This window comes from Osmerus eperlanus, chromosome 26 (genome assembly GCF_963692335.1).
Source record: "Osmerus eperlanus chromosome 26, fOsmEpe2.1, whole genome shotgun sequence".
Taxonomy (NCBI): domain Eukaryota; kingdom Metazoa; phylum Chordata; class Actinopteri; order Osmeriformes; family Osmeridae; genus Osmerus; species Osmerus eperlanus.
In genome coordinates, this window is record NC_085043.1 from 9,772,793 (window position 1) to 9,787,078 (window position 14,286).

General features: G+C 49.6%; 1 protein-coding gene across 2 annotated transcripts in view; it reads right to left on the reverse strand.

Annotated features, from left to right (window-relative positions):
• pik3r3b (phosphoinositide-3-kinase, regulatory subunit 3b (gamma)) overlaps window positions 1–14,286 on the reverse strand; it is a 71,135-nt gene that overhangs the window by 14,170 nt on the left and 42,679 nt on the right. Inside the window, exon 1 of one of the 2 annotated variants that reach the window (XM_062452186.1) lies at window positions 1,911–2,346. The exons of the other annotated variant lie outside the window; for it this stretch is intronic. Coding sequence (XP_062308170.1) covers window positions 1,911–2,019 — 109 coding nt within the window. The 5' untranslated portion in view covers window positions 2,020–2,346. Of the gene's footprint in view, window positions 1–1,910; window positions 2,347–14,286 lie in introns of those variants that run through there. 2 annotated transcript variants of the gene reach the window in all.

Sequence of the window (14,286 nt, forward strand, 5' to 3'; positions counted from 1 at the left end):
ACAGAGAGAGAGAGAGAGAGAGAGAGAGAGAGAGGGGGACCATTCAGCCCGTCGGCCTCCCAGCCCTCTCTCTCTCTCCCCCCCCCTTGCAGCAAGGTCCGTCCCTCAGCCTGGAGCACTCTCACAGGCCCAGCACAAAGAAACACTGCACATTACACAACCGAGCCACCAGACAAGAAGCTAGCTCCTCTGGGTGATTTTTTATTCTGCTGTAGAACACAACAGAGAGCAGGAACAGGCTTCCTTCAACGTGTAATTATGTAATTACCCCATATTGTCACCACTAAATAATTATTCAGAGCGCTGAATACCTTTTTTGGAAGTCTAGCTACTCTAGACACGAATTTAATTCGTTCTAAAGGCAAGTACACACTCGGAGACTAAATTACTGACACCTATGGCTATGATAAAGAATTGGGTATGAACTCATAACGAATAGGTGAAAGCCAGAGAAAGAACAGCGCCATTACAGTGCATCGCCAACGTATATGAATGGAAAGGACAGGGCATAGGGGACCACTTTCTTCATTCATTCCCTCCCAGGAACGACACAAAGCCTTTTCTAAGGAGATATCGTAAATGTTTGACCCGGAGAGGTTTACTGGACACGCAGAATAGCTAAGAATATTGTGACAAGCCACTTTACTCGCATGCGCAAGGCTAGGCTATACAAAGCAGCTTCTAGATATCTAAAAGCGTTTTACCAAGGACACGAGACCGGGGGGGGGGGGGGGGGGAGAGAGAGATCTACCGGCAATTCCATTCAGTGCAATTCAACTGTGCGACATGAATTCAATAACTCACAGACAAGGATGGATTGGATGGGGGCTGCAAAATTGGGGGGATTGAGGGATTATTCAAATATATGCGATTAGAATACCTACATGTCAGCCAACTAGAAAGATGCGCAGGCATACATTACATGGTCCCCTTTGCATGCATTCTGCGTCTTCAGCTACGCGATAGTTCAACAGAGGGTTTTGAGTCGAGACAATCTATTCAGATCTCTCGTTTCTGCCCTCTCTCTCTATCCCCTCCCCCACCACCATTTGGCCCAAACTTAATATATTTAACTAGGACACCGATGGTATTTCAAAGACGTAAAATAAATTAAATAAACTTATCCTTTGAGGTTCCTTGACTGTAAAAATGATAGACCGCTGGCAGACTACGGATCGAACAACTAAAGTAGACGCGCTGGTGATAATGTCCCAAAGAAACCGCGTATTTAACAGTAGCCGTTTAGCCTACAAATATAATTTTGTCAACTTTATCTGCGTTAATCTACAATGACAAAACGGTCCGAAGTTGACTTGTGGGACAATGGGGCAACAATTGTGTCCGAATAAGACCGTCCGAGATAATACTGTTCATTGAAGCCACATCTCGCACGACATTAAGGCACCATTCTGTAGCAGTCGCTACACTTTACAGAAAACACGAAACATCTTAACGAACCGAACAACGCGTCTGTTTCACTGTAACATGGCATGTTATATGGATGTCATTAACGTTTCGACAGTGGTGGAGAGATGATCACAAGTTTGCCAAACGACGTCTTGTCAGCTTGTGGCTCAATCATGGCGATGGAAAGAACTATGCGAAAACGATACAGTGCGATAAGACGGAGAAGCAGCCTAGACAACTTAGTTATAGGACCATGTACATATGTAAGCTAAGTTTAGGCGGTGATAGTAGACCTATATGAGAAATAAATACATTTTAATGACTAGGGAGGGTGAATAGGCATTGTATTAATTCATATTGAAGCTATGCAAATCTCGCGATTTAACTGACAATCGCTCTACAAACAACCTGGGTCTCAAAGTTTTCACCATTGCATGCAATGATGACACATCTTCTCATACTATTACGTACACTGAGATAATGTGTTAAATCCGTTGTCATACCTGGCGGTTGGTCCATTTCTATGTAAAATATTAACTCTGTGGAATATGGCATCATAACATCCCTCCAATCATCGTCCTCTTTATCCGACGTCCAGACTGTGTTGTACATTGTCTCACTTCTCTTGCAGATCGCACTTAAGCAATCGTTCTCAAAACGATTATTAAAAAAACGGAGCACGAAACACACGTATAAAACACTGGATACTGCTATCTATCTAGGACTAAACTTATATGATCTGAATTCCTGCTTCAGAATCTATAAATATAAGATGAGATCTGTAGAAGCGGCGGGTTCGACTGTTTTAACATCGTTTCTCCTGTTCTAAAGGCCTATAATATGTTCTAACAGTCTTACAGAACAGAAAGTAGATGCCAGCTCTACAATCCTGTCCGTTCCTTAGACACCGGGCTGTAGACTTCATTTTAAGCACACTGACAGAGCGCGGAGAACTCTTCACATCATACAGGACAAACCACTTCACACGCGCACACAGGGGTCAGGCGTTTCTAACAATGACGCACCTAAAATGCTTGCGCGCTTCTATCGCGCTGAATTCCAACATAACAGCGGCATTTGTCTACGAGTAGACGAGTTGGATTTTAATGTTGTTCAACTGCTTTGTGATCAAAAGCATCGCATTTGGTTAAGAAGTAGGTGACATCATTTTTACGCCCCCCTTTTTCCTGCGGTACATTGGTATGATCCTAGTCTCCGATTACCTTCAGAAGCCAGGAGAGGAGCAGTGCGCAGACTCGGATGTGGAGAGGGGTCTGCCTGCTGTGAAGACCAATAGGAAAATTACTTCACCTAAACTCAGAAGTTCTGTACTTTTTTTTTCTTTCTTTTCTTTTCTTTTCAGCCTTGCCCTTTTACCCCATGATCATGGCAGGGATGCAGAACTAAATTGCTCATTGGACCTTACTATGAGGGACAGAGGGAGGCAAGCCACAATAAGATAGCAAAGTCACATTTATTTTCAAGTGAAATTATTCAGTTAACCTTTTCATGTTCCTGTTAAATTTGCCTGAAAACGCCTAAACAGCATACCCAAAGTAAATTGGAAGCTGTTCTTGAACCATTTGGAGTACATGCATGTAAATGATCTCTTTTGAAAGCTGACACTCTGAAGTTATGTCCCCTGTTGTCAGGACCCCTGTCAGTCCTTCTAGTGTTGAGTAATAGAAGCTTGAACACAAGGAAAGTGAAAATTTCTATTTCCGCCTAGATTTTGTTTTGAAAACAGAGGCCTGAAGAGGCCTAGAGGTGGTAGGTATTATCTGGAAGACTAAATTGGACCACAGGTTGAAGCCTTACCCAATTCAAATCAAAAGTCAAACATAATACCACAATATATTCATATTTGACACATGTTTTTATAAGAGTACATCCAGGAATTTTCTAAAAGGGTCTTTTGGAGACTCCAAAATGACCCTTTGTAACCAAGGTCAAGGTCAAATAAAAAGGTATTATTTTTCATAATTGTTATCTCTGGCCCATCTCTGGTACTTAGAAATATCATATATAATAGCTAAATCCCTAATTAGTAATACTGAAACACAAAAACTGAAGCATGAACACATTGGAGTGCTTTATCTGATTCCAAGGATTGGCGCACAAAGAACACTGATTCTGTCAACCATATTGCGCAATCGACTGTTATTTTGAAGGCTCCACAGACGCATACAAATGAGGTATTGGCATTTTCAGCTAGCTGTCAGCTACAAGGCTAACGAGCTAATTTCAGAGCCAGTCGAAGCCAGTTCGAGAAATTTGTTTAGAACGAGTGTGGGGGGGGGGGGCGGGGGGGGGGGCAGGACGCACAGACCTAGTTGGCTTTAGAGGGCTGTCAACGGGGCATGGAAGCTCCTATTGGGTCGAACAAGGTGTCAATCAAAAGGGGAGGGTTCAACGGACATTTTGAGACCTTCATTTTGTAAATACTCCGTTGATAAATCGGAGAAAATAACACTTTTATGTGAACAAGTTGTTTCTTCCGTCGGCTAACTTGCATAATGAAACAAAGGATAATGGCTATTCATGAACGTAAAACATTGTATTTGGACGAATTACTTTACATGGTTAGATACTTTGAACCCTTGGGACTTACGCAGATCAAGTTTTGATGGCATGATTTGCACACCTGGACCTATTTGAACAACTTAGGGTGAGTACAACTTTTTTCTTTGGCATTGTTGAAGGAATGTTCACCGGAAAAAGACGTTGACTTTGCTTGCTATTGCGACTTGATCTTGAATTGGTTTATTTCAATGGAAGCACAAGAATCGTAGCTTTCCAACGATGTATAACATGTGTAGCGTCTAAAAAATATATTTTTTAGAATTTAGTGCGTCGTAACTGAGGAAGGGGGAGGCAGCATTTTTGTCTCGCGGGCGAAACAGGAGCGTAAACAGGTTAAACATTTAATAGGTACTAACATCCCTCCTGACAGATGACATAATACTATGCACCAGGACGTCTCTCTAGCGACCCAGACAGAGTCCACACCAGGACGTCTCTCTAGCGACCCAGACAGAGTCCACACCAGGACGTCTCTCTAGCGACCCAGACAGAGTCCACACCAGGACGTCTCTCTAGCGACCCAGACAGAGTCCACACCAGGACGTCTCTCTAGCGACCCAGACAGAGTCCACACCAGGACGTCTCTCTAGCGACCCAGACAGAGTCCACACCAGGACGTCTCTCTAGCGACCCAGACAGAGTCCACACCAGGACGTCTCTCTAGCGACCCAGACAGAGTCCACACCAGGACGTCTCTCTAGCGACCCAGACAGAGTCCACACCAGGACGTCTCTCTAGCGACCCAGACAGAGTCCACACCAGGACGTCTCTCTAGCGACCCAGACAGAGTCCACACCAGGACGTCTCTCTAGCGACCCAGACAGAGTCCACACCAGGACGTCTCTCTAGCGACCCAGACAGAGTCCACACCAGGACGTCTCTCTAGCGACCCAGACAGAGTCCACACCAGGACGTCTCTCTAGCGACCCAGACAGAGTCCACACCAGGACGTCTCTCTAGCGACCCAGACAGAGTCCACACCAGGACGTCTCTCTAGCGACCCAGACAGAGTCCACACCAGGACGTCTCTCTAGCGACCCAGACAGAGTCCACACCAGGACGTCTCTCTAGCGACCCAGACAGAGTCCACACCAGGACGTCTCTCTAGCGACCCAGACAGAGTCCACACCAGGACGTCTCTCTAGCGACCCAGACAGAGTCCACACCAGGACGTCTCTCTAGCGACCCAGACAGAGTCCACACCAGGACGTCTCTCTAGCGACCCAGACAGAGTCCACACCAGGACGTCTCTCTAGCGACCCAGACAGAGTCCACACCAGGACGTCTCTCTAGCGACCCAGACAGAGTCCACACCAGGACGTCTCTCTAGCGACCCAGACAGAGTCCACACCAGGACGTCTCTCTAGCGACCCAGACAGAGTCCACACCAGGACGTCTCTCTAGCGACCCAGACAGAGTCCACACCAGGACGTCTCTCTAGCGACCCAGACAGAGTCCACACCAGGACGTCTCTCTAGCGACCCAGACAGAGTCCACACCAGGACGTCTCTCTAGCGACCCAGACAGAGTCCACACCAGGACGTCTCTCTAGCGACCCAGACAGAGTCCACACCAGGACGTCTCTCTAGCGACCCAGACAGAGTCCACACCAGGACGTCTCTCTAGCGACCCAGACAGAGTCCACACCAGGACGTCTCTCTAGCGACCCAGACAGAGTCCACACCAGGACGTCTCTCTAGCGACCCAGACAGAGTCCACACCAGGACGTCTCTCTAGCGACCCAGACAGAGTCCACACCAGGACGTCTCTCTAGCGACCCAGACAGAGTCCACACCAGGACGTCTCTCTAGCGACCCAGACAGAGTCCACACCAGGACGTCTCTCTAGCGACCCAGACAGAGTCCACACCAGGACGTCTCTCTAGCGACCCAGACAGAGTCCACACCAGGACGTCTCTCTAGCGACCCAGACAGAGTCCACACCAGGACGTCTCTCTAGCGACCCAGACAGAGTCCACACCAGGACGTCTCTCTAGCGACCCAGACAGAGTCCACACCAGGACGTCTCTCTAGCGACCCAGACAGAGTCCACACCAGGACGTCTCTCTAGCGACCCAGACAGAGTCCACACCAGGACGTCTCTCTAGCGACCCAGACAGAGTCCACACCAGGACGTCTCTCTAGCGACCCAGACAGAGTCCACACCAGGACGTCTCTCTAGCGACCCAGACAGAGTCCACACCAGGACGTCTCTCTAGCGACCCAGACAGAGTCCACACCAGGACGTCTCTCTAGCGACCCAGACAGAGTCCACACCAGGACGTCTCTCTAGCGACCCAGACAGAGTCCACACGAGAATGTCTCCAGCCTCAATCATCTGCACAGCGACCGTCTAACAATGGTGTCATATCAATGGAGGGAGCCAGCACAGATCGCACAGTGATTACAGCCAGTCTGGCCAGTGGCCTAGTTGAGACAACAATAAGAGGGGGCTGGTCACCAATCTGCCCCCCAGCCCTACAGCCCTCCCCATCTCCTCTCAGCTAGATCTGTCCATCACAGAGGATCCTGACAACCCTCTGCCTGCCCAGTAAAACAGACCAGAGGTGTCAGAAGCGTCTACTTAACACAGCAGGGGGGGGGGGGGGGGGCAGAGGGCCCCCAGATGGCCCGTGCCGGACACGGGCCCCTGTCTGTCAAGTGTGTCAAAGTGCTTTAATTGCTGCTGTCTGTGCCACACAGGGCAGATGGATCCAAACAATGACACAGGAACTGATGGGGCTTCTTCATAATCCACACGACCGACGCGAGAAGAGAGAAAAAAAAACATTAATCTTCTCTGCTCCACATCCCTCTCCCCTCCACCCCCAAAACGGACTAACAATGGACGCGAGAGGCTTCATGCCTCAATTTACATACTGTATGTATAATTGTGCATGCCGTGTGTGTGTGTGTGTGTGTCAGCACCCTGTGTACCAGTTTATGCCTTTAATAATTTGTCTATCTGTTGGGAATCTGAAAAGGATGTGTAATTGCTTGCCAGACCTTGGAATCTAGCTCATCCCATGCATCTGCTAGACAGGTGGTGAGCTAGCGCGCGTGTGTGTGTGTGTGTGTGTGTGTGTGTGAACACACTGAGCACAGGTGACCCCAGGGACTCTCAGGTGTTTGGTTTGCCATTTCCATAGCCATAGCAACCCTGCGCCAGCTCTTAAGAGCTGTAGCGTGTGGCGAGAGAGATGATCATTAGACAAACTCTGAATAAGGCCTATGAGGAGGTTTAACAAGTCCTTAAAAGAGTAAAGTAAAGTTAGTTTGAGCTGTTATATATTTGGAGTCACATCATCTGTCTTTAGACTGCAATGTACACCATGGACAAGAAAAGTGTTTCTTTAACCTTCTAACACAGTCATTTAACTAATTTACATTTAGTCATTTAGCAGACGCTCTTATCCAGAGCGACTTACAGTAAGTACAGGGACATTCCCCCCGAGGCAAGTAGGGTGAAGTGCCTTGCCCAAGGACACAACGTCATTTGGCACGGCCGGGAATCGAACTGGCAACCTTCAGATTACTAGCCCGCTTCCCTAACCGCTCAGCCACCTGACTCTCTAATTTATCTGCTTTGTCAGGCCAGCAACCATTTTTACACTGCAATGAGAAAGCAAAATCTGCAACGGGGACATAGACTGACAGTGATGACTAATGCAAATGTGACCAAGTGCATCCGGAGATGTGGTTTTATCCGAGTGTGTGTGTGTGGTTGAGGGAGCGAGAGTTGCAGATTGTCATCCCTGGATGTAAGCTTCAACATTTCCCCAAATGCATGAGGCATGAGGAAGAGAATGAGTCTCAAATCTGCCTGGATACAACACAAGACCAAGACAACCAAAGCCTGAATAAAAACAACAGTGTTTAATGTTGCTGAAGATAAAGGGACAGTATGTGATTGCGGATTTGGAAAGAAAGGTGTGTGTGTGTGAGGATGAGGAGGAGGAGTAGGAGGGGGTAGAGGTTTCACCAGAGGTGACCAAAGCCTGCTTGCACTGTGACACATTTCTGACTGAGCTATTTCAATGTTGATTATCCCTAGCCCTTAGCAATTTCATATTTTGTCTGCCACTGTAGTAAGTAGAGTGGAAAGTACAATTCAGCCACAGACACGAACAGGCCTCTTCATGGTCCCATTCTAAACATAGACACTTGGAGTGTGTGTGGAGTGGGATTACAAAGAAAAACTGGAAACAGTTGCATAAGGTTCATAAGAAGTCCTGTATACATTATACATAACTACTTTGTTAGCTTGTTAAAAACCATACATGTTGTGCATTTATTAGCTAACACAGGTCAGTGAGATGACACGTTCACAAAACCTCAGTCAATATTCGGCTTGTCCGTGTCTTGCTAGTTCCACAGGGAATATAACAGTGATATCAGACAGTGACTACATATGTGATACATGACCTAGAATGAATCAGACTTAGTGTGTGTGCCATACGGACACACACATGCAGGTTGGTAACAGCAGAAGAGGACATGTGGAGAGGCCATACTTCCTGCAAGGTGCATATGGCGGTAAAGCACTCCCTGTACCCTCTCACCCCACTCTCCCATATGTGCCACAAAACCTCACGCCTGCCTGCGGGGGGTCTGACCTAGCGAGCAGGGGGGTTCGGTGGGAGCGTTTGATCATGTCTTCTCCTGACAGGCTGTAAACCAATCGGTAGTTCTCTCCTCTGGCCTCGGCTGCTGTTGTCTTTTCTGACTGTGTGTGTGTGAGCCGGCTGCAGCAGCGAGCCTCCAGTCATGTGCGCTCAAGACTCGAGGTAAACGATTAGCTGCACTGCCTGGAAGTTTCCACCTCTCCCCCCTCACCCCTCCAGCCGGGGGGGGGGGACCGGTCAGGGCTCCTCTGCGGTGCCCCGCAGCCCGCTGGCTCCTTAGCCACGCATCGTACAGCAAACCCCCGTAAAACAAAAAACAAAAACGACACTGAAATGTAACGGGCGCGGTGGAGCTGAACAACGGCCCCCCCACCCCTTCCTGTTCTGCCCCCTCTTTCATCAGTCAGAGCATCAGCCAGGCAGGCAGGGAGGGCAGTAGTCTCCACACCCAAACTAATTCCCTCCCATCTCCCGACCCAAATCCCTCTGAGGCCCTCACCCCTCCTCCCTCTCACTCCCTCCTCTCTCTCTTCCTCTCTCTCCCTCCTCTCTCTCTTCCTCTCTCTCCCTCCTCATGCAAATTCCAAGTCCTGTATCATTCTATCCAAAACCGTCAGGCTTCGTGGCACATCATTCTCTCCCTCCGTCTCCCTCTCTCTCTTTATTGCAGAGCAGACACTGTGCTGGGAGAGCTACCGTCTGCAGGGCCAGTAGGTAGGGTGATGTCATCCTGCAACGTGAGAGTCCCTGTTGCACTGATGCAATACTCCAGTGACACTCTGTAATGAGCTGCTGGCTGCCAGCATGGCTCCACCAAAATTGCTGAGCCCTCTCTCTACCCCTCCCTCTGCCCCTCCCTCCCTCCATCTCTCTCTCACCCTCTCTCCCTCTCTCCTATCTCTCCCCCTTCCCTCTCTCTACCCCTCCCTCTACCCTCCCTCCATCTCTCTCTCACCCTCTCTCCCTCTCTCCTATCTCTCCCCCTTCCCTATCTCTACCCCTCCCTCTACCCTCCCTCCATCTCTCTCTCACCCTCTCTCCCTCTCTCCTATCTCTCCCCCTTCCCTATCTCTACCCCTCCCTCTACCCTCCCTCCATCTCTCTCTCACCCTCTCTCCCTCTCTCCTATCTCTCCCCCTTCCCTCTCTCTACCCCTCCCTCTGCCCCTCCCTCCATCTCTCTCTCACCCTCTCTCCCTCTCTCCTATCTCTCCCCCTTCCCTATCTCTACCCCTCCTTCCATCCCCCTCCCTCCCTCTGTGTCTCTCACCCTCCCTCTACCCCTCTCCCTGTCTCTCCCCCTCCCTCCCTGTCTCTCCCCCTCCCTCCCTGTCTCTCTCCCTCCCTGCCTCTCTCGCCCTTCTCTCTCTTCTCTGTGTTACTCTTTCTCTGTGCCCTACATTTTTATTATTTCGGGAGGTTCGTTTGATCTGAACCCCACCTCCCCGCCTTTCTATATTTGCTCTTCCTGCCCACACACCTCCTCTGCCCCCCCCCCTCCCGTCCTCTCTCCACCTCCTCCTCCTCTCAGCTTTCTGGTTGTCAAGGCACCGCGGCACCATGGCTCAGCATTCCTCATTCAGCGGGGCAGGCAGGCAGGCTTGCTCCAGATATAAGCCTGGCTCCACGACGTTAACTCTTACACCCCCAGTCCGGTGGCCCTGTTTAACCCTCCTCTTGTGGGGAGGGCTAGGAAACAGAGTCTTAAATAAGGGGGTCAGGTGGCTGAGCGGTTAGAGAATCGGGCTAGTAATCAGAAGGTCGCTGGTTCGATTCCCGGCCGTGTCAAATGACGTTGTGTCCTTGGGCAAGGCACTTCACCCTACTTGCTTCGGGGGGAATGTCCCTGTACCTACTGTAAGTCGCTCTGGATAAGAGCGTCTGCTAAATGACTAAATGTAAATGTAAGGGGGTGACAATCGCATGTAAAAGGAAACCATGACCCAGTTTAGCTAGAGTACTGTATATTCACTGTGGCGTTTTCCTGGCTGAATTTAAATAGTGAGTCGTTATTTTATCAACAGCTCTAGATCTCTTTCTAGACCCCCCCCCTCCCCGGGATACGATTACTCAACCGAACAAACGACGCAGACAATCTGTCTTCTGATACATCAGTCAGGTGGGTCCTCACCCTTTTTCCCTGCCTCGCCCCAGTCCTCCCTCTCAATCTGCCCTCTCACCCTCCCTCCGTCTAGCCCTTCCAATAAAAGAAGCCATTGTCTGCTAGGGATGGAGTTTCAGTTATCTGGAGAGACACCTCGGGCTAGCTTCACGGTCATGTTGGAGTTTAGCTGCAGAACAGGGGTTGGCAACTACAAAACCGACAGCCATGCACGCAAGCCCTAAAGGTAGCCTAGCTTAGCATCATCTCTATTAGCACTAGCCTAGCATAATCTCTACTAGCACTAGCCTAGCATCATCTCTACTAGCACTAGCCTAGCAGCCTAGCATCATCTCTACTAGCACTAGCCTAGCATCATCTCTACTAGCACTAGCCTAGCATCATCTCTACTAGCACTATCCTAGCAGCCTAGCATCATCTCTACTAGCACTAGCCTAGCATCATCTCTACTAGCACTAGCCTAGCATCATCTCTAAAAAAAGCAGCATCGCCAAAGATCGCCGTGCCAGGCGACCTGCTTGGTCGGTGTGCAGACCTACGACGGCAGCGAGGATCGGTCTTTGGTACATCGATATTGAACGACAAGGGCCACAAAAGTAGCAATTCATTCGGGAGGTTTTTGGTTGTTTTTCACCAAACATCGTCCTCCTCGTCCACGTGCTCCACGCCCACGAGGCTTGTGGCGGTGTTAGTCACAAGCCATCAGGAGCCGTGTGTCTCAGTTGAGGGCCAAGCGAGGTAAAAAAATTATAAATAAACGAACATAAGTCCTTCAGGCTGTGCTGTCTGGTCAGACCCTGTCAAAGGCTGGTCAGGGTGTGATATAAGACATCTTCAAACAGCGTCCAGTGTCTGTACATTAGGTCACCCCCCCCCCCCCCCCCCCTGTCCCAGGGTCAGATGAGGAGACTCGATGGTCGTAACAGACAGAACAAAGAGATCCCAGATAGGGAGATCACACCCTCCATGGGCCCCGACGTTCCTGGAACATCATCTCGTGTAAACTGGGACTGAAACCAGGTCAGACTGTGTTCGCTATGATTTGATAAAGCCTCACTTTAAAGAGGTTAATCTTGATTGGGTCTTGATTTAACTCAATGCGTGCTTGGGTCTTCATCGGTCATATAAGGTGCCGTGTAAGGTTTGGAATGCATGCGTATAGAATGTAACAGCAACTTATTTACGCTCACGGTAATAAAATAAAAAATGTAAAGAACTTAAGCGGCAGTTGGCCTGCTCTGCTAATCACGCAGAGAGCCTTCGCCGACTCATTCGTCTGTACAATTCACCTCACCGTTCTTGAGGTATTTCAAGTCAAAGTCTGTCAAAGTTTTTTGAGATGAGAAGTCTTTAGGTTAGATAAATCAAGCAGGGGTCTAGATGATTGGTGAAGACAGCCTATGTCAACAAACTTGCACATACCAAACCCATATAAGCCCTTCAGGGTGTGCTGGTTTGACAGAAGTCATTTACATACATAAACCCTCATGCTCAACAGCAGTTTAGACACACAGTCTCAGAGGCCGAAGCAACCGCGAAAACGGTAGAGCTCATATCTAAGTACTGTGTCCCAGCTGAACCCAGTTTGTATGAACAGCATGGAGGACGACTGTTTGCACACAGGATGGGTACAAGCAAAACAGCGGGTCGTTCCGAGGGCTAGCTAACTAGCCAAACATTGAACTAACCGACCTCCTAGATGGAGCGCTCGTGTGTGTCTGTGCCAGGTGTACAAACAGATCTACCCAGAAGACAACAGGGAGGGTGTCCCAACAGCGACTGAGCCCGTGTTTGTCCCACACTGGGCGGCTTGCGGTGACCGGGGGCGTGGGGTCACCGAGCACACAGGGCCTGGTAACCCCGCACACAAGGCTGCATGACACCCACAAATCACATCAAACTAAATGAAACACGTTGGCGCTGGCCAAGACCAACCCAGCGCCGGCAGATGAGATGGAATCCAACGCCCCGAGGTTGGAAAGGAAGGATTCGGAGGACAGAGGGAGCGCGAGGCGGAGAGGAGAGAACGAGCTGGACCGACGGTTCTGCTGTGGGCGGGAGGAGGCTGGTATGCCGCCAGGGCCCAGATCCTGCCAAGCCTGAGGTGTCCAAGCCTGTCCACCCACAGCTGTACGGGCTGCATACAGATGCCCCTGGTCGTGCCCTGGTCAATAACGTCAGTCCAGCCTCCTGCCAGCAACACCCTCTCTCTCTCTCTCTCTCTCTCTGTCTCTATCTGTCTTTCTGTCTCTCTCTGTGTCTCTCTGTGTCTCTATGTCTCTCCCCTCTCTCTCCCTGTCTCTCCCGCTCTCTCTCCACTCCTCATCTCAGAAGTCCTCAGGAAACCCACAATTTACGACGCCAACGTCTCAAAGGGGTGTTTCATTTTCAACTGGCCAGACAAATAGAAAACATTTGGAGGGGGGGGTAAGTTAGCGCTCCGTGCTACAAACACACACAGAGCGAAACATAACATACTTGTTAACACTGAGACTGCCTTACCACTCCTGCTGATAAGAGGAGGTTGAAATGGGGCGTCAGGCGGCTGAGCGGTGAGGGAAGCGGGCTAGTAATCTGAAGGTTGCCAGTTCGATTCCCGGCCGTGCCAAATGATGTTGTGTCCTTGGGCAAGGCACTTCACCCTACTTGCCTCGGGGGGAATGTCCCTGTACTTACTGTAAGTCGCTCTGGATAAGAGCGTCTGCTAAATGACTAAATGTCAATGTAAATGAGCCCTGGGAGAACAGTCAGAACTTCTGTTACTTCTATTTCCAGATCTGCAATGACAGAGCGAAGGTCAGAGAGTGCGGTGTACTGGCCTGTGGCTGAGGCCTTGGGGAAGGCTCAGAGACAGACAGATAGATGGCAAAGGGAGGAGGGGGTTCAAAGGCCAGCTGTGTATATCTGTGTGTGTCTCCTGTACACACAACAGCAGCACCGCCATTTACATTACATTTAGTCATTTAGCAGACGCTCTTAACCAGAGCGACTTACAGTAAGTACAGGGACATTCTCCCCGTGGCAAGAAGGTTGAAGTGCCTTGCCCAAGGACACAACTTCATTTTGCACGGCCGGAATCAAACCGGCAACCTTCTGATTAATAGCCCGATTCCCTAACCGCTCAGCCATCTAACCCCCCTGCCACCTACCACCTCCTGTTGTAGAACACGGGGACAGCTTTGAGGTGGGCCGCAAGGGGTTAACGTGAGGAACAAGCAGAGGGTGAAGAGAATTAGTAATCGAGCGTTTGAATATTTTTCAGACGTGAAGTACCGAGATAAAAAGGAATCTGCCCCCTACAAATCTCGCAAGTCATGCTGCACTGATTAGGAGATGGACGTTTCAAATCCTCCAACTCCGCCGCCCTCCTCCCCATACAAACCCTTGGGGGGACACAATACATCTGGCTGCAATTTGCTGAAACAGGTTAAAATAACCTTAACTGACTTAACTTGACATGAAAGGAGTTCTGGCATCAGGCGTCCAGCGAGGTCATGTGAGGGTGCGAAGACACACAGTCCTGCTCGGCCTTGTATGTGTGTGTGTGTGTT